The sequence below is a fragment of the Nesoenas mayeri genome (genome assembly GCF_963082525.1).
Source record: "Nesoenas mayeri genome assembly, chromosome: 23".
Lineage (NCBI taxonomy): Eukaryota > Metazoa > Chordata > Aves > Columbiformes > Columbidae > Nesoenas > Nesoenas mayeri.
This window is the reverse complement of record NC_137574.1, coordinates 5,862,987-5,884,188: the sequence shown is the minus strand read 5'-3', so window position 1 is coordinate 5,884,188 and position 21,202 is coordinate 5,862,987. Positions and strand designations below refer to the sequence as shown.

Here is a 21,202-nt window from a genome sequence, read left to right as displayed (position 1 = left end):
TGCTCAACTGTCTGAGTGTAAGGAAGGTGTTTTTTACCATCCAGGAACCTACGTGTTTGGCACCAACACTGGGAGGAGCCAGGTCGAGTCCATGCTAGGAAGAATGCACATTAATATCTTGAACATCTTGGAAAATGGGAAGGTATTCATATAGTGGAGCAAATCAGGGCTTGAGAAGCTAGTCATTATTTGGGATTCCTAGTAGCTTCCTGTAGGCTCAAAACCTCAGGACAGCTGTCAGATATGTTATTAGGGGCAACCTTGCCTCCTTACAAAAAAGCAGCATAAGGTCCATTTCCCTAAATACTGAAAATCCTATCCAAGTGGCTTGGGGAACATCTGTCATCACTTCCAGCTCTTGCCACATGCATGGGCTTTCACTGAGGTACCATAGAAGCCAGGAGGAGGATGCTGAGTGACAGAGGGACCCATGGAAAGCATTTCAGGGGACTGAAGCTAATGACCAGACTTTCTGTCACTTTGGAGTACAGAGAGAGGTGGCTGGGGCATGTCTTCTCCCAGCCATAGCTAGGAGCTATGTAGGACAGCTAGGAGCTAGGAGCTTTCTATAGGAAAACTCCCAGCCCTGTGATGGCTTCCAGGAGAGCATCATCTCTCTGCCAGTGATGGGCACTTTGCAGATCTTGAGCTAGATGCACAACGGGCTCTGTAGGTTTTGTGCTTGTCCTTGGCCAAAACCATATCACTGCAGACTTCACCTTCAATCTCTCCTGACCGAGCAACCACAATCTCGTTGTATTACTCCAATGTGGCTTCAACCTGTTTTGCTTTACGTGTGTTGGCTTCTGCTTGTGTAACTGCACATTAGAGTGGATCTCTGGGGAAACACTTTGCTTATATTCTGGGAAGAGGTGTATCAGGAGCTCTGGGGGTGATGGACAAGGTTCATCTCTCCTTGCTTTTGTGGGCAGCTTTTAGGCACCTTGAGTTTGTGTGAGACACATCAATCCCGCTGTCCCTAGAGCTACATCCTGAAGATATTGCTTAAGCCTATCGTGAGCAAGTATCACGAGGTGTCCTTCATGCAGAGCCACGTATTGTAGCACAAAGCCCTTTTCTTTGGAGTAAGAGAATATAGTTCCACAGGATCCTGCAGGTGCCTTCACCAGAGCTGAACAGAGTCTTCTGGGACTGAGCTGCTCCCCACAGGGACATCAGTGGCTCCATATTTCGGAGCACCAGCAGCACAGCCTGCATCCCATCTGCCCAAGCAATTATGCCAAAGATAAATTCCTTTGATCTTTAAAGCTCATACCATCCATGAACCAAACCACTGTGGTAACCATCTCATAGCACTGTTAGAGGGCACGGCAGACAGTCCTACCTGAGTACCCAAAGCGTGGTGTGTGTCACATCATTTTTTGTTAAGGAAGATCAGCTAATCAGTGAATAATCAAAGGTTGCTCATGAAAGAAGGCGACATCAAAGCAAATAATTTAAGGAACCCCTCGAGGGCCAGAGGAGTTGTAAGGTCTGAGGCTGAATCACATGAGCTCAGTTTCCATGAACTGTGTCTCAGTTTTCCTGCTGGTACAAGTTAGAAATTCTTACGATAAATGTTTAGAATTAGTTGGGGAAGGGGGGGATGTTAAATCACACTAATTATAGCCGTGATGGCTTTGGTGCAGTGCCATTGGGAAGCATAGGTAATTTCAACACCTGATGCAAGAGGCCTTAAAAGACATTGCTTCATGGGTAAATGGGGGTGATACTAGAACAAGACTTTCAGTTACTGGAGTAGTGGAGTGGTTCGCTCTACTGTCAGCATTTCAGATCACAGCCACGCAAAATGATTTGACAACAAAAGGTTGCTTCTACTTGATACCTTATGCGTATCAAGGAGATAGATGGGCCAGTCACCAGGGAACCAGGAACACAGGAGCTCTGGGACAGGGACGGCAATGCAGTGTGCTCCCATGAACTCAAAGGCAAGGACATGGACTGTTCCTCTGCTGGTCCTACATTATAAGCCTGGGTGAAGCTGCAGCATCCCCATCCTCTCCTACCTTTCTGATTTTGGTTAGATTTTAAAGGACTTTGGGATCTGAATGATGTTCTTCGTGTGTTTCTATAATGCCTGCCATGGTAACGTCTCCATCTTTGTAGTGGTTTCTCCTGTGCAAATGACAATGGTCATGTTTAGATATGAGTGACTCAAAATTTGTTTGGCTCCACTGGATGCTTGTCATTCAAAAAAGGGAGCTATTTTGGAAAGCCAAAGTCATTGAGAGAGCTGACGAAGTCAGAGGAGTCTCTAATCCATTTAGTCCACGCATCCCTAATCCTTCTGCTAGATGTTGCAGGGAAAAAAACAATCCAATGAGGTTCAAATACCATGAGTTCCTTATAAAATTAACTAAATGTGGCTGGCTGAAGTAACCAGCCCCAAACACTTGGAGAGATAAATAGCTTCTCTGATTACTCTGGCAGGAAACATTTCCACTCTTGCATGCACTGGGGATGTACCTAACACAAGAAACTTTACTAAGAGGAAAAGCATGAGCTTGGGAAAACACAGCAACCAGTCAACAACATCTTTACATGAGTAATAAGTCAAATATTTACTCCCACAACACTTCAAGAAAGAATCTTGTGCCTCAGCTTTCACACAAGCATGGACAACCTGTGGAGCAACATCTCGTACTTTTGTGGCTAGCAAAATCTCTGAGGCCAGGACTGTGCTCATTTCCAGCCCTTGGAGGAACCTTCTCTTCCCTCACACCATCTGCCCTTGCACCATCCCCTCCACGATGTCCTCATACCATGGGCAGTGCAGGAAATCCATCACACCAAGCCAGGTGTGAAGTCCACTGCTCTGGAGGAGCCGGTGTGGGGCTGCTGTGGGATATCACGCTGGGGAGCTAACAGTAAAGCTGAGTTGTTGACACCATATTTGCCCCACCGCTCCTTAGCTAGCAGACCACAACCAGGGTTTGCACTATGGGCCTCCCCTTGTCAGTATGGTGAGTGTAGATGTGTTGCACTCGAGTCCTGCAGGACTGCAAACCACCAGCACATCCAAACACCTCAAAATATCAGTGACTTTTGAGTAAATTAACCCAAAATGTTCCCCATACAATAGTTTTGGAAAGCAGGGCTGGATTTTAGTTCTCTGCCCCATGAGAGAGAGCCCCTTCCCTCAGACCCGTCCATGGCCACGAGCCCAGGGGTGCAAGAAGGCGAGAGAGAGGGGAGTGGGCATTAAAGAGAAGTCATGCCAGGTGGAGTGAGGCTGCCGGAGTGACAGGTTAATGGTATTTCTCCTCTGCCTTTTGGAAGATTTCTTCAGAAAACAGCGCATTTTGTTCCTCTTCATGGCGTGGATCAAGCAGGGGGAAAGAAGGAGTCAAAACATTTTTAGCCTCCCCATTTGCACCAGCTGTGTGCTACAGAGCTGCTGGGTGGGACTGGTGCTGAGGGTCTGTGCATCCCTGTACCCTCTGTCCCCCTGCCCAGGGATGCAGGACAGGTGACTGTCCCCATCATGCCGAGGACAGGGCTGGGCACCCGAAATGCAGCTCGATGAGGTTTGACAAGTGAGCAGGCAAGCAGTATTCCCTACACTGCCAGCGGAAGGCTACTTAAGGAATATGCCTCGGAGTTTCAAGGAGATATTGGATGTTTCATATCTGTGTTTTGTTTCGTTGCCTTTCATTTTATGTTATTTTTCATTATTTTTACATTGTTTCACAACATGTCAAAACATCAGACTGATTCATTACAACATAAACAGGAGACACTTTGATGTAGGAAAAAAGATGTTTTAATGGGTGCTAAGTAGCAACTGCCCTTAGGGATTTAAAAATAAAAATAGAAGCGGCACAAAATAATATTTTAACCCTTCTGTTGTATCCCAAGTTCATCCAAATATAGAATGCAGCATTGCGCACAGAACAATGCAGACAATAACTTCATTTTGAATTCTCGTAGGTCTTTGGGGGATCTTTCCATCACTTCTTTTGGAGAGGAGAAAATTACAAAGGGAAAAAAACCCCACAAACCAAACTTTGCCAGGAATATCTTCAAATAGGGCTCATGAAACTGCAGTTTTGTCAGAGGACACGTCTCCAGAGAAACTGTAGAGTCAGGCTTTAGACCTTGCTTAGGTGTAACCTGCCTTGATCAATGCCAAATAGATTTGGTCAGAAAGTTGGGGGACAGGAGTGGAAAATGAAGGAGGCTACACCCCCAAACATTTTAAGCCTCTTTAGTAGACACTTTCCAAACCTTACTGGTGTCCTGTCTATACACAATGATCAAAAATAGTCCATTCTTCATCATATGACTCTACCCAGCACCTCAGATGACATTTGACTAGGATTGTTTGCTCAGGGGATATGGTCCATTCATTCTCATTGGTTTTAACCACATCAGCTTATAATTCAGCTTCATATTTCCTCATAGGTGTAAAAATGGATGCATAGTTGCAGTCACTTGGACAGAGCTTCCTCTAGACTTGAGTGACTTGACAAGTAGGGTTTTTCATGTGCAGCTGGTCAGGAGGGCAGAGTTGTGCTATCAAGCATCAGACCTCCTGAAGAGTCTTGTAGCCCAGGAGCACCCTTGGTTTTTCCAGCTACCAGCTGGTCTAATACACCATGTGCCACAGACTTTGCTGCTGTTATACCCTAAGTCGATGACAGCTCTGCAGTGGGCAGCTCACTGTGACTCGGTAATGTGTCAAGGGCTTCAGACTCAGCAGCTCCACTGGATCCTTTAGATTGCAGCAGAGTCTCTTCCCCACAGGTCTGTCAGACCCTAAGCAGATAAGAGCTGAGCCTTTAGCTGGAGATGACAAAGACTGAGACAAGCACGATCAGAGAGATCCCTCCCACCCCCTAAACTCAGAGTGTGTCAATCACAGAGCCAACCTCCATCCCCTGTTCCTGGTGTTGCTCTCCAGTTTCTCCAGTTTAGAGCATGCCTGTCCAACTGGATGTGCCTCTTCTTCCATGGCTTGCTTTCTCCTCAAAAGCAGCTGTGGGTCCATGCGCTGACAAAGCTCCCTGTGGTGGCTGGTATGGCCAATGGTCACAGAAAGATAATTTTGGGCCCAGGGACATACTCTTACTCCAGTATCACTGGGCTTCCTATTTGTGTTCACTCTCCAAAAACTGTGAGACACTAATACTGCTTGTGCTGTCCTCTCCATCTCCTTGCAGGCAGAGTCTGGGCTGGGATATGATGCTAATGCTGAAATGCCATTTGCAGATCCTCCTTGTATTCACTCTTAAGAGAGATGGGACACAGAGCCTGGCACTGGGGTTTATTCTGTGCAAACCACAGTGTTACTGATCAGAGACTTCTGTCTTTCTTTCCCACTAGAGATCTGAGCATGAACAACATCAGCCGGCTGCAGCCCCGCACTCTCCGCCACCTTCGCTTCCTGGAGGAGCTGTGAGTTTGGAGCGGGGCAGGGCATGGTCGGGTGGTGGTGGGGACACTGGAGAGGGTGCCTGTGGCTCTGGCAGCAACCCCGGTGTTGCCACTGGGGCTACAGGCTGAGATGGAAGGAGGCTGCATGCTGGGAGAGGGGCTGTTTGCTACTCTGGCTGTAGGATTTGATTGAGGACATTACCCTTAGGCTGAGATGGTGCATGTGCCAAAAGCCAAAATAACAGATGACCCAATCCACTACGCAAAAATCAACGCTGTGCCCCAGAGCAGGGCCAGCAAACAGGGAGTTCCATTCACCCTTCTGCATGCAGGGTCCCCCCACAGCCTCCTGCAGCCCAGAGACACATTAGCTCCAGGGCACATCGCAGTTCAGACGGCAATGACCCCAGGCAATCAAATTCGAAAACATTTGCCACCAAGGCTGGGGTGTCCTGTTATGCACCGGTGTGTACTGCAGTCTGGGCAGGCACACGGAGACGCAGCAGCGATCACGATCCCCGGGGAACGGCGTGTGTCTGTGTGTCAGTGAAGGAGTGGCTCCACTTCTGAAAGTGTGAAAATTAACCGTCAGCATTAGAAACCACTGGAATCCCTTGAGAGCCCCAGAACTCGGAGCCTGGGGGGCAAAAGGTTGAGGTTGGCCATTTCTGCATGGATAAATTGCACCTGTATGGTCTTACTCCACTTGACCATGAGAAATACCTCCAGGTGTTATTCTCATACTGTTGCTTCTTTCAACACAACAGCTTCTGATGGAAAACGCAGTTTCTTCAAAACACTATTATTACATTGCATGAAATACTAATATTATGCTGCATTTGATGTATGTGTTGTAAACTTACTGTATATATAACACTTACTTAATCTGTCTAAATGAAACACTGACCCTAACAAATCAGTTCCTGCAGCCATTGCCGCAAATGACATTGACACTTCAAAAATGGTAGTTTGCAAAATGTCACAATTTCCTACATAGAAGGTGTTTGCATTATCCTGAAAGGAGACATTTTCATCTCCCAGGTTTACTATCCCACATGCATCAGCACCTAGTACCACAGCGTGACGCCAGTGACGTGCACAGGTTGTGGTGGTGACCAACACCTTACTGACACCAACCCCTGCACTGTGTGACCATCTGCAGTGCTCGGCCACTGGAAAAGTCTGGGCACTTGGAAATCGTACTATAGGTTTTTGACTTCAAACAGTCTTGCAACTCGTCTTCATCTGTCTGCAGTTTCTATCCATTAGACTTGTTGGGACCCCAGTCGGCCAAACCCCCCTCTCCATTGGGCATTTGCAGACTGAGCAGGAGTAATTTGAGCTGCCCATGAAGGTGGCTTGTGCAAGAGCTTGCCTCCATTTCGCAGACTTTCTCTTTCCATTTCGTCAACATCTGTGTTGAAGTACGGACACTCGGAGCATTCACTGAGGGTAGTACAGCTTCTCACACACAGAGACCATACTCTGCTGTGCACAATTAACAGCTGTCTTGCTGAAAGCAATCAAGTTCTGATTAAATGTCATGCACAAACAGAAAGTCTCAACCGGCAATGAATAAATATTCATAGGCTCCAAAAGAGCCAGCTTCCCACAGCCAAAAATAATTATGCATGAAACAGATGAAGAGGAAACATTTAAACAGGAAAATCTGAAAAATAATTGGAAGTTGTTAGAGAACGTTCTGCTAGAGGTTCAAAATGCCACGAACAGCAAAGGTATTTTGACTGGAAAAAACATCAGATTAAGAAGAATTGGAAACAACAACATCATATATCTATACCTAACCATCCCTGGAGGTGTTTAAAAGATGCGTAGACGAGGTTCTTAGGGACATGGTTTAGAGGTGGACTTGGCAGTGTTGGGTTAATCATTGGACTCGGTGATCTTAGAGGTCCTTTCCAGCCTAAATGATTCCATGATTTTATGCATATCCAGTTCATGCTTGCATTTGACAGCAATAATACAGTAATCCTATTCACAGAAATCAAGAAACTGGTATGAAATCAAGCAAGAAAGGATTTTTTATGTATTATCAGAAATCTAAAGTTATTCTTTCAGCAACAGCACCTAGGCAAGGACGATGTGTGTATACACATCGTTCACAGGACTGTCATCAACCTCAAATACAACTTACCTGGCATTTCTCACCTACAGGGATTTTGGGTGACCTCACAGCCCCAGCCTGCCCCACACCCTGTTACATTCCCTGCTACATCCTTGATAAACTGGGGGGGTAACAGGCTGGAGGACACAGTAACTGAAGACAAAACTGGCAAAATTAAACTCCAGGTGAACAACTGATGTTCTGGGGCTTTGGTCAACCAAGAAAAGTTCTTTGGCATGAAACAAAAAAAAAAAAAGGTTTTATTTTCAGGTAACTTCTTAACCTTTACTCTTTCAATTTCGGTCACACTCTAAAAGAACAAAGTATTTCAAATGGTATTTGCTTTATTGCAAAGATGACTTAAATAAGATACTTGAACATTCTGAAAAAAATCACAGATTCCTCAGCCAAAAATACTTGCCAGATTCAACACAGACTTTCAGATCTCCTTTTCGGATCACCCAGAAAATCTTGTGTGTCAGGGACATTTTTACCTTGCTCTAATGCTGAGAAACATCCTAGAAACTCCTGACACCCCTGGCCATTGAACACACACGAGCATGACCTGTAACCCTCGTCCTCTCTGTGATCAAAGTCCGTGTTCCCCTGGCTCTCCCACAAACTCCTCACAGCTCCATTCTCCTGCTCTGCCGCTGCCAATCTTCTCTCATCAGATCTCGTCCCAGTAGCCCAGGGTCACAGCAGCTTGGAGGAAAACTGGCATTTCACACATTTTACATATTCCTCCTCTTTCTGTGCCTCTATCTTAGCACTGTCTCAGGTGCTCCATGAATGTGGAGTTTTATGACAGTCAGAGATCAGCTGAACTCAAGGCTCAGCTTATGCACAGAGCTGCAGTTCAACCGAGGAACAGGAATACTGAGAAGGGAAAATAAAGCTGTGAAAATGGTTTAGAGGAAACGCATGTGTCCTATGGACACTGAGGACAAACCTGCCATGTTCCGCGCACCCTCCAGGCTGCTGTGGAGCACTGTGAATCCAGGTTGCTGGATCCACCTGAGCCCCAGATATGTCAGTGCCCTACAGGCGCCACCTGTACTGGTGGGGACATGCAGGGGCAACTGAGAGCAAAGTGGCACCTGAGGGTCCTGAGGACAGAGGAGCAATGACCCAGGCCACACCACAATGTCCAGCCAGGCTGTGTCCCACAGGACAGTTCTGTGTTGGCTCAGCTCCCCTCCAGAGACCGAATGGCCGTGACCAGCTGTGCTGCGGTGGGGACACAGACGAGGGCACCAGGACTGCTCCAGCCCAAACTGTGTGGTCTTGGTAAAGCCACTTCCCTGCCAGTGCCCCCATTAATCTACCCATCCAGTGAAGAGAACAGGCCTCTCAGGTGCGCCGGGACCTCTTAGTCATTAGTTTTTGCTGAGAGCTGCTCAGAAGGTGTCGCAGACGCGATTAGCACTCATGCTCCAGCCCCAGCCAGCTTTGAAGAGGCAATGGCACTGAGGACTCCTCTGTGACAGAGACTCCACTCAGTCAGTCTGTGCTCTCCTCTGTCACCATCAGCCTCCAGCTCCAGCAGGAAAACAGGAGAGTCTGTGTGGGACATGGGGCATCCCAGCCCGAGCACCCGCCAGTCCTTCCCTGCAGAGAAACCCTCCAGGGCCTCACACAGGCAGGGAGCAGTGCAGAGTTTAGTGCACCTCCTCTTTGTTTCTTTCTTGTTTTTTTTCTTTCCTTTCTTTCCTTCTTTTTGGCAGCAGGAAGATTGTTTAAAGTTGCTAATAAATTCCAGTTAATGAAGCCTGAAAAGCCAGAGCTAGGAGCCAAGAGAAACAAGAGCAATCAGCACAGAAGGAATAGAAAGAGGATCCTGAAAGCCAGCCTGGGAATAATAACATGTTGAAATGTGTTCGCCGGCAAGGGCTTTGTTACCGTGCTTTGAATCCAAACACAAGCGCTTGGTGCCAAGAAGAGAAACTGCAGCCAAAGGCAGGTGTTCATTGCCATTCACCTCTCGCTTCGGGGCACAGCGGCAAGATCAGACCCCTTCTCAGCCACTGGCTCTTTCACCTGCCTCTTCTCGGGCCCCGGGGGCAGAGGGACTCACCGTCATGGGGAGTGCCGTGCCTCTGCGTGGTGCACACACGGCAGGCTCGGGACACACTCCATGGCCTCCCCTTGCAGGCTGCTCCCCTGCCCAGGAAGCTCTTGCAACTCAAGGGACTGGAGGCCAAGAAACAGCATAAAAGCAAGACAAAATAAAATGCAAGCGTCCATGCTGGGGATGTGAACACAACAGCCCCCTTCTCCTGCCCTGCACCAGGGAAGAAATCCCCTTCCCACTCCTCTTCCCATGCAGGTGCAAGGGCTGGTGGAGCCGTCAGGGACTGCAGAGCAGCAGCACCGCTGCACTGTGCCTGCGGTTGGAGCACCCGCCAGCTCCCACACCAGCTCCCAGACATCTGACATCTATCTTTGGGGGTATTGTCCAGCACAGGATCTCACTCCAAGTCAGTCCCATTCTCGTGACAGGCAGCACTGCAGCAATTCTGGCTTTGGGACATGACTCTTTCTGGAGCGATAGCTCTGCTGTGTGAAGCAGTGCTGGCATTTCTGGGCAATGATCAGTGTTCTTGCACCGTGGTGAAAAGCCTTTCCTGGAGCAGCGCAGTAGTGTGTCTGCAGTAGGGTACTCCTAGGAGAGCAGCTTTGGTGGGTTTCCATGACAAAGCAGGTTCCAGAAAACTCTGGCCGAGAGACAAACCCTTGTAGGGCCATGACCTTGCTTTACCATGTTGAGACTTGGAGGCAGCACCACTGCTCCCTTGGTAGGCACCTTGCCTGACACAGCTCTCCATTTCCAGATGGCTGTAGGTGAGGGGATGCAGCTCCTCTGACTGCCTGGGCACTGTGGTTCCTCCAGGATGCTGCCTAGATCCTGTACCTGAGGAGGTACAAGGATGTGGCAATGAATCACGCTGCTGTGGCTTTTCTGCAAGTTTTCAGCAGCAAGGAAGTTCACCTTGGACTTTCTGTCCTGCTGCTTGACATTGCTCCTTGCCACTCAATGTCAGTTCAGTGGGTGGGCAACAGCAGAGAGAGGGTTAGAGGATAATTCTGCTGGAGCCTTCCAAAGGTGCAATCTGGCATGGTTCAAAGACAAGTGTTGGCCAAGTTTCAGGTGGGGACAGGGAAGGAGGGCTTCTAGGAGGTTCTCCATCTTGCACATTGAAAAATGAAGCCAAGTTATTGAAGAAGTTCTGACTTGGCTTTGACAAATTCAAAGTGTTGTGAAATGTTGTGAAAATTTAGATGTTTCTTTTTCTACTCCAGATAGGCTGGTGATAGTGTTCAGCATTTGAGAAAACCTTGCAAGTGGGAACGACTGGTCCCAGTTTTCCTGAAAATTGCTTCTGTTCTGGGGTACCCCAAGTAGGGCATCCAAAGTAGAGTCAATAGTCAAAACTGCTCTGAAGGACTGGAGGGAACAAATTGACCCTGAGAACCTTGACAGATTGTAACATACGGAGATGGTATGAAGGCATTCAGTATCCTGTATTGGGTTATTCATTAAGGAGTTGTGTCTTATTAAATCTTACTTGGCAAATGAAACCAAACTAGCTTGCATATGAACATTCGTGTGGGTTGAAAACTGGCTTGAGGACCATAAACAAAAGAAACGAATGCCATCAATCTATCGAGTTGGAACAGGCATTCGGTGGGGGCATGGAGAGCAGAGTTAGAAACAGGTCTGCTTCGTCTCCTCCTCAGGGATGGAACAAGGCAATAAAGACCATGTTAGAGACACCTCCAGGTGATAACAGACCAGGACCAGCTGCAGATTCCTCTGGGGGAAGGGAGAGTCCAAGCCTGACTTTTTTCTCAAATGTACCGTGTTTTCACTTGCATGACTTAATTGGCTTCATTCCTGTTCTGCGCCAACATGAGAACAAACCCGAGCAGAACAGGGAGCCCTTGGTCCCTCATGTGCCCAGGAGATGGCACAGTTTTGGTGCGATGACACTGTTGAGAGTTCATCTGGGCACAGATTCTGCCTTGACAGTGTCAGTGCTTGAGAAACAAACTAGAGCTGGAGATCAAAGAGAGAGGCTGACATGCTCAATAAAGATCTGGCAGGGGGAAAATTCCATTGGGATATGGACACACATGTTTGTCCTGTCCTGCCAATGGGCAATGTTCCTGCCTCCTAATGTGAATGATAAGGGCACCATCGTGTTGCCTGAGCACATTACATGAGCGATCATGCCCAACAAACAGCCTTTGGGTGTGCCATGAAAGTTGTAGCATGACCAAGAAGCCCAGGGTACAGGAGGGGGTGGGAGCCTGTGGTAATTGAACTGCAGCAACCATGAGGTGGTAAACCATGAATTTGTTCCAACTTGGAGTGTATTGGGAATGCAGATCAAAGCCTGGAGGAATGTTCCCAGAAATCACAGGAGTGGGGAAGGGGGAGGGAGCAGAATCTAAAATCCACTGAACACATGAGCTTTCCGAAGCAAGCCAGCCAACCCCAGCGCCCACCTTCCCCTTCCACCTGACCCTTCTCTCCCTCTTCTGTCGGTGGCTTCAAATCCAGAGCTTTCCCTTCCTCCAAACCCTGTCTCATAGTGTAAGCTCCAGGATGGCAGGGCATACAGCTCAACCAAGTCTGCCTATCCTAAAAAGATACATGAGCAGACCTGGAGTAGAGCTCATGTGCTGTGGACCAGACATTCACCCCTGCAATGGCAGCCCCCCATGTGCTTAGGGTACAAGGGAATGCCACTTCTGGGTCCTTCTTGGTGGGGTTTTTTGCTTTTGCCTTCTCCACAGAAGGAGCAAATGAGGAGCTGCCTCAGGGGAAGTCACTCTGTTAGCATCACTTCAAATGTTACTCTTCACTTTTAAATAAAAACAAAAAAAAAGGACCATTCCCATGAATTTCCTGTGAGATCTGGCTTCTGAAAACATGGTCAGCGGGTGCCTGTCTGCCAGGTTGGGAGATTTCTGGAGAGTTTGAATGAGAGGGACAGAGGGAACCATGCAGCAGGGAGATTGCCAAGCGACCATGGACAGAGAAGGGTCAACACAGAGTGAGTCTTTTGTGTCCTGGGTGTCTTACATGAACTGGCACAGTACCTAATGACATGGAAGCAGCGCCTCTTCCCAGTGGCCACTCCTGCTGGACAGGACACCCCAAAAGACCTTCCTGTTCCTGACCTACTCTTGAAGACATGGGACAGCCACGTCACCTTGCCTGGGACACCTGGCTACCACATACATTGTCACACAGCTCCCGTTGTGGGTGATACAGCAAACCTCCAAAGCCCATGACTCTGGACCCTGTGCACACATCTGGGCCATGTACTCCTTTAGTGAAGTGAAACCTCAGCCTATGTGCACAAACACAGACATGTCCCAGCCTCTTCATGCATATAAGTACGCAGAGCCCCTCTTGGACCCCAACAGCACTGGCAATGGCCCTGGGATGTGGACTGAGTGAAGTGGTTGTGGCTGGTGCCTCCCTGTGTATGTGCTCCTTGGCTTAGCATGGAGCTCTGCACCTTTGGGAGAGGAGCTGGGCTGTCCTGGCAGTGGGGAGGAGGTAAAGAGAGAGAGAAGAGCCAGAGGTGAGCCGGGGACATGGCATGGTGTCAGTGTAGCTGGGCCAGGGACAGAAGCAGCAGCAACCGGGGCGAGTGGCTGCCTTTCCCGGGGCTGTGGGATGCTTGGTGCCTCTAAATTCACCCAGGGATGGTGCCCGGTGAAACCAGGAATCTCCCATGGTCTTGTATTTCCCCTCATGTTCTGTTCTGCCCACGGTGCTGAGATGCCACGAGCTGGCTCAGCACGTGTCCCACCAGCACATGGGGCTCCCTTCCACCCTGTTCTGAGGCCAGGAGCCTCAGCCTGGGCTTCATCCAAGTACCACACTCCTCTCAGGCTAATCCTGGAAGTCCCAGATCCATTCAGGGACCTGGCAAACACTCAAACACACCCAGGAAGGTGAACACAAAGGTGCAGAGCTGCCAGGAAACAAGTCAAGAGGCACATTTAACTGTGAATACATGTAGACTGCTGCCAGTGAAGGCATGGGGACAGACAGGAGCTCCAGGCAGCAGAGGACAAACAGCCCCCGAGCAGAGCAAGCGCAATGGGGAAGAACGGACGCTGGGAGCAGGGTGAGGATCCATGCAGGAACACTTCCCCTTCAGGCAAGCGCTCCAGTCTCCTGGACAACGCTCCCTCCCATGTGGAAATCAGCAATCAAAAGGAGCAATTACCCCAAATCACAGCCCCCAAGTGACAAATAGCCCAGCCTGCCAGGCAGCTTGCATGCTGCAGAGAGGCAGGTTACAACCTGCTCGCACACATTAAAGAGACGACCCTATGCTGTTTATGCTGTCGGAGGCCTAATTACAGGAGCAATTTTCTCCAGATTCCCAAGGGGAGATACAGGGAGGGAGAGAGCTCGAGCACCCGCACATGTCTGCTCTGCCATCGGTGCGTGTGGCTCCCCAGAGCACCGGATCCTCTCCATGACCTTTGCAGAGTCCTCGCTGCCGTGCACTCTGCTTCCAGCCTGGACCACACTGCTCATGCTCAACACCTGTCTCCTTCACCGATAAGATGTCTACAAAGAAATGGGTTTTGTCAATGCTAAAGGAATTCAGGCTTGCCAGCATCTGTGCCAAGCCTCTTGCGCCTGGTTTGGACTTTCTGGGAGAGTGAAGATGAGCCTGGACACAAACGGTGTTCACTGTCTCCTTTGGGAGATGCAGTATTCCACTCCAAGTCAATCCTTACCCTGTGACTACGGAGAAGTCCAACCTTGACCTCTGTTTGATCACTTGGGGATCAGAAAGTAAAGCAGAAATGCAGTAGCAATTTGGGTTCTTAAACAGGTTGTTGAACCCGTCTTCATGATTTCAGCTGGTGAGCACTGGGACTTGGTCCACATTTGTCCTCATGGGAGAAACAGGAGAAGAAGAAGATTCTCCTTAGGTCAAGGCTAGACTCAAGAGTCTTGGACTTTACTCCTGGCTCCACCACAGGCTCCCACCATGGTCTCTCAGGACCACTGTCCTCATCAGTAAAAGTGATGTTAACAAATAATGTAGTTTCCAAGGTCAGTGAAAAATCCAAATACCTGCTAATGTCCCAGCCTGCTCTGGGCCTTGCTAAGATTTGACCACTCTGATCAGATGATGCTGGTGAATGCTGTGGGTTTCCTTGGATAAAGCCTTTCAGCCAGTTCTGAATGTTGTCCCCTGGTCTTCATGCTGTGTCCCAAACAGCCACACTCTCCTTCATGATGCTACTCTTCACTTTTGTCTTCCTCTCCCATCCCTCCATGTTCAACTTCTTCCCTGTCTGCATTGCCCTACCTTTGTCTTCCCTGCTACGGTTTTCTCCAGCAATAACTCATCCAAGAAACACTTCTGAGTTTTCTGTCTTAATTTTGGAAACCATATTCAGATGAGCTCGCTCTGCTGCGGCACCTACATGTTACTCCCTATCTCCAGCTCCTTCCCTCATGTCCCTTCTCAGCGGTGGTACCAAATGTTCATGTGTTGAAAGGATCTGGACCTTAGCTGTGAATCCACAAGTCAAAGCAGGGCTGGGAGTGAGGGAGTGGAAGAAAACCAGGTGCCATAGAGCTTTGGTGGATAGGATGAAGGAGAACGTGCAGGATGCAGACAAAAGCGATAGATAAGAGTCCATGATTTAGGGACAGTCCACACAGGACCATGCACGAGCAGAAAGTAGCTACCCTCCTGCTCCATCGTCACTGCCAAGCTGGCTGGCATAGAGCAGGGTCTGCAGGCTGGTCAGTGCCCTTGGGCAGAGGTGTCTCACACAGGCAGCCTGTGCTGTAATTTCTGTGCAGCAGGGTCCTCCGCAGGTATCCAGGGAATGTCTTGAGATGCGAGCTGTCACTAGACGCTGAAAATACGGGATTCAGGTCTGGCAGGACTAATAATTATTATTTTCTTTGCCTGTTCCACAAGTTGTAAGAGGGGATGATATTCAAACGTTGCCCAAGCGCATGACCACGGCTCAGCTTATAGGTGTTGCAGCCTCCTCCCCAGGGGAACTGTGGCATTATGAATGAATTGCTAAGCCTCTGCAGACAAGGGACTGTCATTACAAGGATGTTGACACATCACTGGCTCTTCTTTTCACTGCAGGCGCCTCTCTGGAAACCAGATCTCCAGGATCCCAGGGGAAGCTTTCTCTGGTCTCTACAGCCTGAAGATTCTGTAAGTAACTCAGAATCACCTCTGCAGAGCCACCCTCACATACACCAGCCCCTCATGCCACGCACTGACCATGCATGGGGACTTGCAGCCACCCAGAGGGGGGTGCAGAGTTACAAGGCGGTGTGGTGTCAGTTGTTGAACCCATGCTGGCTGACATGCCCCTTAGTGAGTGGGAAGCTGTGTCCCACTCCAAGGACCACCCACCCTCCAACACTGCTTCTTCGTTTCTGCTACAGCAAGCCATGAGTAGGGCACAGCCTTTCATGCTGCCTGAGAATCTGCAGAGGTTCACAATTTGCATAAAACTCACCAAATGCCCTAATGTGGTGTCACCCAGGTGTGGTGTCCAGAACCCAAATTGGCCCCTATTTGATCCGCTGCAGAGTCTTGGGGCCGGGTTGGAGCAACCCAAAGGTCCAGATATCTGTACTCTGGCAGGCAACAGAGAAAGCTCCTGTGCTCTGCCCAGCTCAGCTGCATCTTTGCCACCAGCCTGTCCTAGCTGCAAACTTCTGCATGGCCAAGGAGGCTTCTGCAAGGCTCTGAAGTGATGTGCCCTGGGAAGGATGGGATCCTTGCACAGCCTCACTCTAGCCTAAGCCCAGCCCAGTCACAGGGTGATGGAGACATGTGCAGCTGGGTCCAGAAGCACTGCAGATATTGGGCTACGCCTGGGAACGGCCAGCCCCTCTAAATGAAGGTCTCCTCATCCTTGTGGACAGGCCACCCACATCTGCCTGTCCTGTGGAGAAGGACTGGGACTACCCACCCCTGCGGGAAGATCTACGTGACAAAGGTTACCACCGAATTCCTCCCCAGGGCACTTTCCTGCGGGCCAGGGTGTCTCACTGCTCATGGACTCGTGGAGTCAGATGAATTTCTGCATCCGTGTAACAGTCTGGTGGGGTCTGTGCGGGGTGTTGAGGTAGGAGTCCCTCTTTCTCCCTTTCAGGAACCATCTTAAAAAACTCTTGCAATAAACATTTCATCCCAAAGGGGATGTTTTGAACTCAGCCGCAATATAAAGTTGTTGTAGCCGGTCCAGTTCATACAGAGCGAACAGGTACAAACCTGCTCCCGGGATTAGAGAGTATAGGGCTGTTTACTACGTCTTCTGAAGATGTAAAGTATGAATCCTGCCCTAAATCTCATGGCTTAGAGATTTATCCATCCCCTGCATTAGGCAACAAATCAAAGGAACTGAGGAAAAACCGCAGCTCTCCCACCCAATTTCAACAAGAGGAACTTTCTACTCCGCAAACGCGGGAGCTTTTAAAGCCGCTTTTGATCAATTGCTATTTGTGTCAGGCCCAGATAACTACCAATGCAGAGCACAAGCGTGATGCCTCGTGCCGGAGCCAGCACGGCCCCCGTGGGCTGCAGCAAGAGGGGAGAGAGCAGAAGGGCTCACGGACCCCTGGAACGAAGGGTTGATGCCCACAGCGACTGGCCCATCCAGGCCCTGCCATGGGACTCTTATTTAAGGAAGTTCCTGCTTCCTAAAAGCAGGGACACTGCCAGTCCTCATTCCACAGGGAGCATTTCACTTTCCAAAGACTCCGATGCTTTCCTGGCTTGTATGCAGGGGTATGTTGGGCTGTAATGTGCTCTTGCTATAGGAGGTGCTCTGATTGCTTTCTGTAAGGATGCTGTGGGCTCCAGGGGAGTGAGGTCACTGGCAGATGCAGATGTGGGTCCCTGCACACTCCAGGAGCAGCAATAATTCACCCTCATCTATTTCTTTGTCACTGGGAGAGTGAGGCCAGCAGTCAGGGATGTGGAAAAGATGGGCTAGTCCTTGGGAATTTGCTGGAACAGGGCTAGAAATTTTGCCAGGACAGACCATTCAATTAGAGTGGAATGGCTCTTGGCAAGGATGAGGACCCTCACCAATTTCCTCTACTGACATAAGACTGAGGAAAAGCACGAGGTGCTGAAGAAGGCAGGTGAAGGCCACCCTGTGTTTCCTTCGGTTTGTGACTCAGGTCCTTCAGGTCACCGCTGCAGTGACCTCGCTGGGGCTGGTGACTCTGCAGCACCTCAGCAGGATCCGCTCCACCTCCTGGCACTGGCTTGCTGAAGAGTCAGGGGCCATCCCACCTACCCTATGTCCTCCTGCGGATGGGACTGTGAGTGCAGGGTGCCTTCCACAGCAACAACACAACCTTATCGGCAGCACAATACAATCCCAAAACCTCCTGTGGGGAAAGGTGATATTATTGCCATTTTACTGGCTGGAAAAAACAAGGCAGGAACTGGACTTCGAAGCGGGCTAGCCATTGCAGAGCACTCTTTTGAAAGCATGTCCTCTGCCATCTGGCCTTGCTCAAAATGCTTCTCCTTTTTCCTTTTGCGGGTGATCTTCTCACCGCTTGCTCAGCATGGACATGGGCCAAGTGCAGGGACCACAGAGCACCACATCCTTCCTTGCTGATGCAGCCAGAGCCTGTTCCTGCAGGGTGCATGCTGCAAGGCTGGCGGGAGCCCTCTGAGATCAGTGTCACCCGTGCAGGACATAGGGATGGTGGCTGCTGGGAGAGATGCGTACTGTGCCCTGGTGAGTCCATAAGCATCAGCCCTGGTTCTCTTTCTGTGCTTGTGAAAGGGGAGTGCAAGCCCAGTGATCAATCCCATGGGTGCTCTCTGCAGCCCGCTGGGGTAGGAAAGCTTGGACAGTTGTTGGACAGCTGTCATGCAAGGACCAACACAACTTCTGGGGCTCCTTGTCCTACATACGGGCTTGTTTCTGCAGCCAAGGTGTGCTGGAAGGATAAAACACAGGGTCCTGCAGTCCCATGAAGCAGAAAACCAAAGTGCTATATTTAAAAACAATGAAAAGGATCAGGTGTCTGGTCGTGAACTAAAGGAACAATGACTCAACTGAGATTACGTAAGCTGAAGAAGAGGTAAATAAAGATGGACATAAACCTTTTAGGACAAGCAACTGCTGCAATAAGGAAGGAAATGCATGTTCTCTATAACTGAATTAGCAGGATTTGGAGCAGATAGCACCAGAGATATTCAGGACAGGTGATGTCCACAGACGTGGATGCACTGTCACAGGTCGACTGAGGTTTAACAGGTGACAGGCATGGCTGGGGTTGGGAATGGCTGCCCCGAAGATGACCAGCTGAAGCCTGTAGGTATTCAGGAGCTGATTCACAGCAGGATCAGAGACCTTACCTCAGTGACAGGGGTGTCCCCAAGGAGACAGGCTGGTAGCTGGGGATGGGAACCATTTTCATAATTTAATTTTAATGTGCTAGAGCCTTAGAGCTAATTGCGGTCATGTGCATGTTCACAAGTAAACTCTTGCATGCATCTTGGGCTGTCAAGGGGCTTGGTGCTTTCCCAGTCTTTCCAGAGAATTAGTTTGTGTTTAAAAAAGGATGGGAAACACCCTGGGAATTCCTCCACAAACCTGCCTGTGCAGATGGTCCTCTCCCTGCCCTCAGAGTCAATCCCAGAGCTACTGGAAGCAGGACCAAATTCTTGGCTCTGTCTCCTCCAGCTGCTTCACTGCACAAAAACCACCTGGAAAGTGGCCATGAAGATAGGCCTGTGCAGAAACCATGCAGGGGTACACCCGGGGAAGCGAGTGTGTGGAGACCTGGAGGAGAGCAAGAAAAGAGCCAGGCTGCCCAGCAAAACATCGTGACACAGGGGAATATGCTGAGATTGTCATGCACCAAGCCCTGAGCCAGCCCCCAAATGCAAGGCCAAGTGTAGCCTGCTTGGTTCCCCTCAGATAAGCGCAGACTGACAGCCACAGATGCTCAGCAGTGGTAGCTGGTGCTCTGAGGTCTCCTCAACTGATGGGTACATCTTTTTGCAAAGGGACTTTGCAAGCACACCGCTCCCAAGGGCTCTGTTCCGCAGCGTGGCTGATCTGCACCCTCCCGATGGAGGATGATGCTTCTGGGTCTGTTTCATTGCCAGGATCATTAGAAATCAGCTCCGCAGGCTGGTTTGTCTCCTCCGCAGGGCTACTTCCCTTGCAAAAATAACTCCTTAGTCCATGCTGTCCCAGCCTTGGTGCTTTCCAGAGTGGCAGAATACCCTGCTTAATCAGAATATCTGGAAAACTGGAAAACTCCCCATCCTTCTAGACCTCTTCATGAGCTGGATGCCTCTCACCTCTGAGTGCCCTGGTTGGAGCTCCATCAGCCAGGAAGCATCCATCCCAGCTGGCCATGTGGCTGAGCTTCTGCTGCCATGGCTGTACACCACATCCCACCCTCGCACAGGTATTCCTCATTAAATGCTCTGTCACACGAGCAAGGTTACCAGGCCCCTTGCTTTCCTGGCTCAACATGCTGCAGCAGCACTTACTGGCCAAGAAGGAATCCCACACCAAACACCACAGGGAAAGACTCCAAGTCCAACCACAGCCTGAGCCTGCCTCACCCCAAAATGTGGAGGGCAAAGTGACTGGGGGCATCCTCTTGGCTGCAGACCCTGTGCCCGCAGCAGCCAGCTGGGCTGACCCACCCGCTGCTCTGCTCCTCAACAAGCCTCAACCAGCCTGCAGACCCAACGCTGCCCACAGCCCGCACAGACCGTGGCCTGAGTTCTGGCTGCCCAACACCTGCCTGCACAGGCCTGTTGACCCAGCGCCGCCACCCACACACTGTCCACAGCTGCTCTCGATCAACAGGTAGGCTGGGGTGAGCCTGACAAGAATGGCTTTGCTCTGCACATGCCACATCTCCTGCCCAGATGGACCCTCCACAATGGCCACCCCTGTTGGTCCCTCCTTCTCTTCCTGCCCTAAACTGCAATAGCAGCATCTCCTGTGGTCCAGGACAGGTGTTGACTAGCCTCACTCGCGAACACACATCAAAAAACATTGCTAAAAAACTATGTTGCCCCAGGGTGGCAGGTTTGCAGGTGGCTTGGGACACTTCAGGAATCCACAGACAGACCCTACCTCTTCGACAGCCCCAAGCCTGTGCAGAACCGAAATGGCTTTGAGACAAAGGAAATGGTGTGGCACATCCAAGAGACGCTCCCATGGGGAGGGAAGAGGAACGTGCAGAGGTTGGAATGTCTTTAATCCCCATGTATGGGCTCCAGGCACAGCTGCCTCAAGCAATAACAGCCCTTCGACTGTGCTGACTGAGTCACTTCAGCCTCCCAAGATGGGGACATTTTATCATGCACAGGCCTGTACCTCTGAGGGCTGTAAGTCTGCCGAGACTATCTTGTGCAAGGATCCTGGTGTGATGGGACCTGGTGCCAGCACTCTTCTGGTCATTCCACAACAGCTCCAGTTACTGCTGCAGGTTGTGCCGACACTGCAAAGCCCCTTAGCAAGCAGCCGTGGAGAGGCTCCTCATCCGTTGTGTTTGCAGCTGTATCACAAGACAAACAAAAAACCTGCCCACAGTCCAGTTTCCATAGACTCTGCAGAGGTAACCACCACTGACACACACTGGGAGAAGGA

At 49.9% G+C, this 21,202-nt stretch overlaps 1 protein-coding gene across 1 annotated transcript in view; it reads left to right on the top strand.

The window, feature by feature from the left end:
• LGR6 (leucine rich repeat containing G protein-coupled receptor 6) overlaps positions 1-21,202 on the top strand; it is a gene marked incomplete at its 3' end in the record, with an annotated part of 113,247 nt that overhangs the window by 35,729 nt on the left and 56,316 nt on the right. Inside the window, exons 2-3 of the mRNA XM_080358260.1 lie at positions 5,347-5,418; positions 15,685-15,756. Of these exons, the coding sequence (XP_080214386.1) occupies positions 5,347-5,418; positions 15,685-15,756 (144 nt within the window). The remainder of the gene's footprint in view (positions 1-5,346; positions 5,419-15,684; positions 15,757-21,202) is intronic.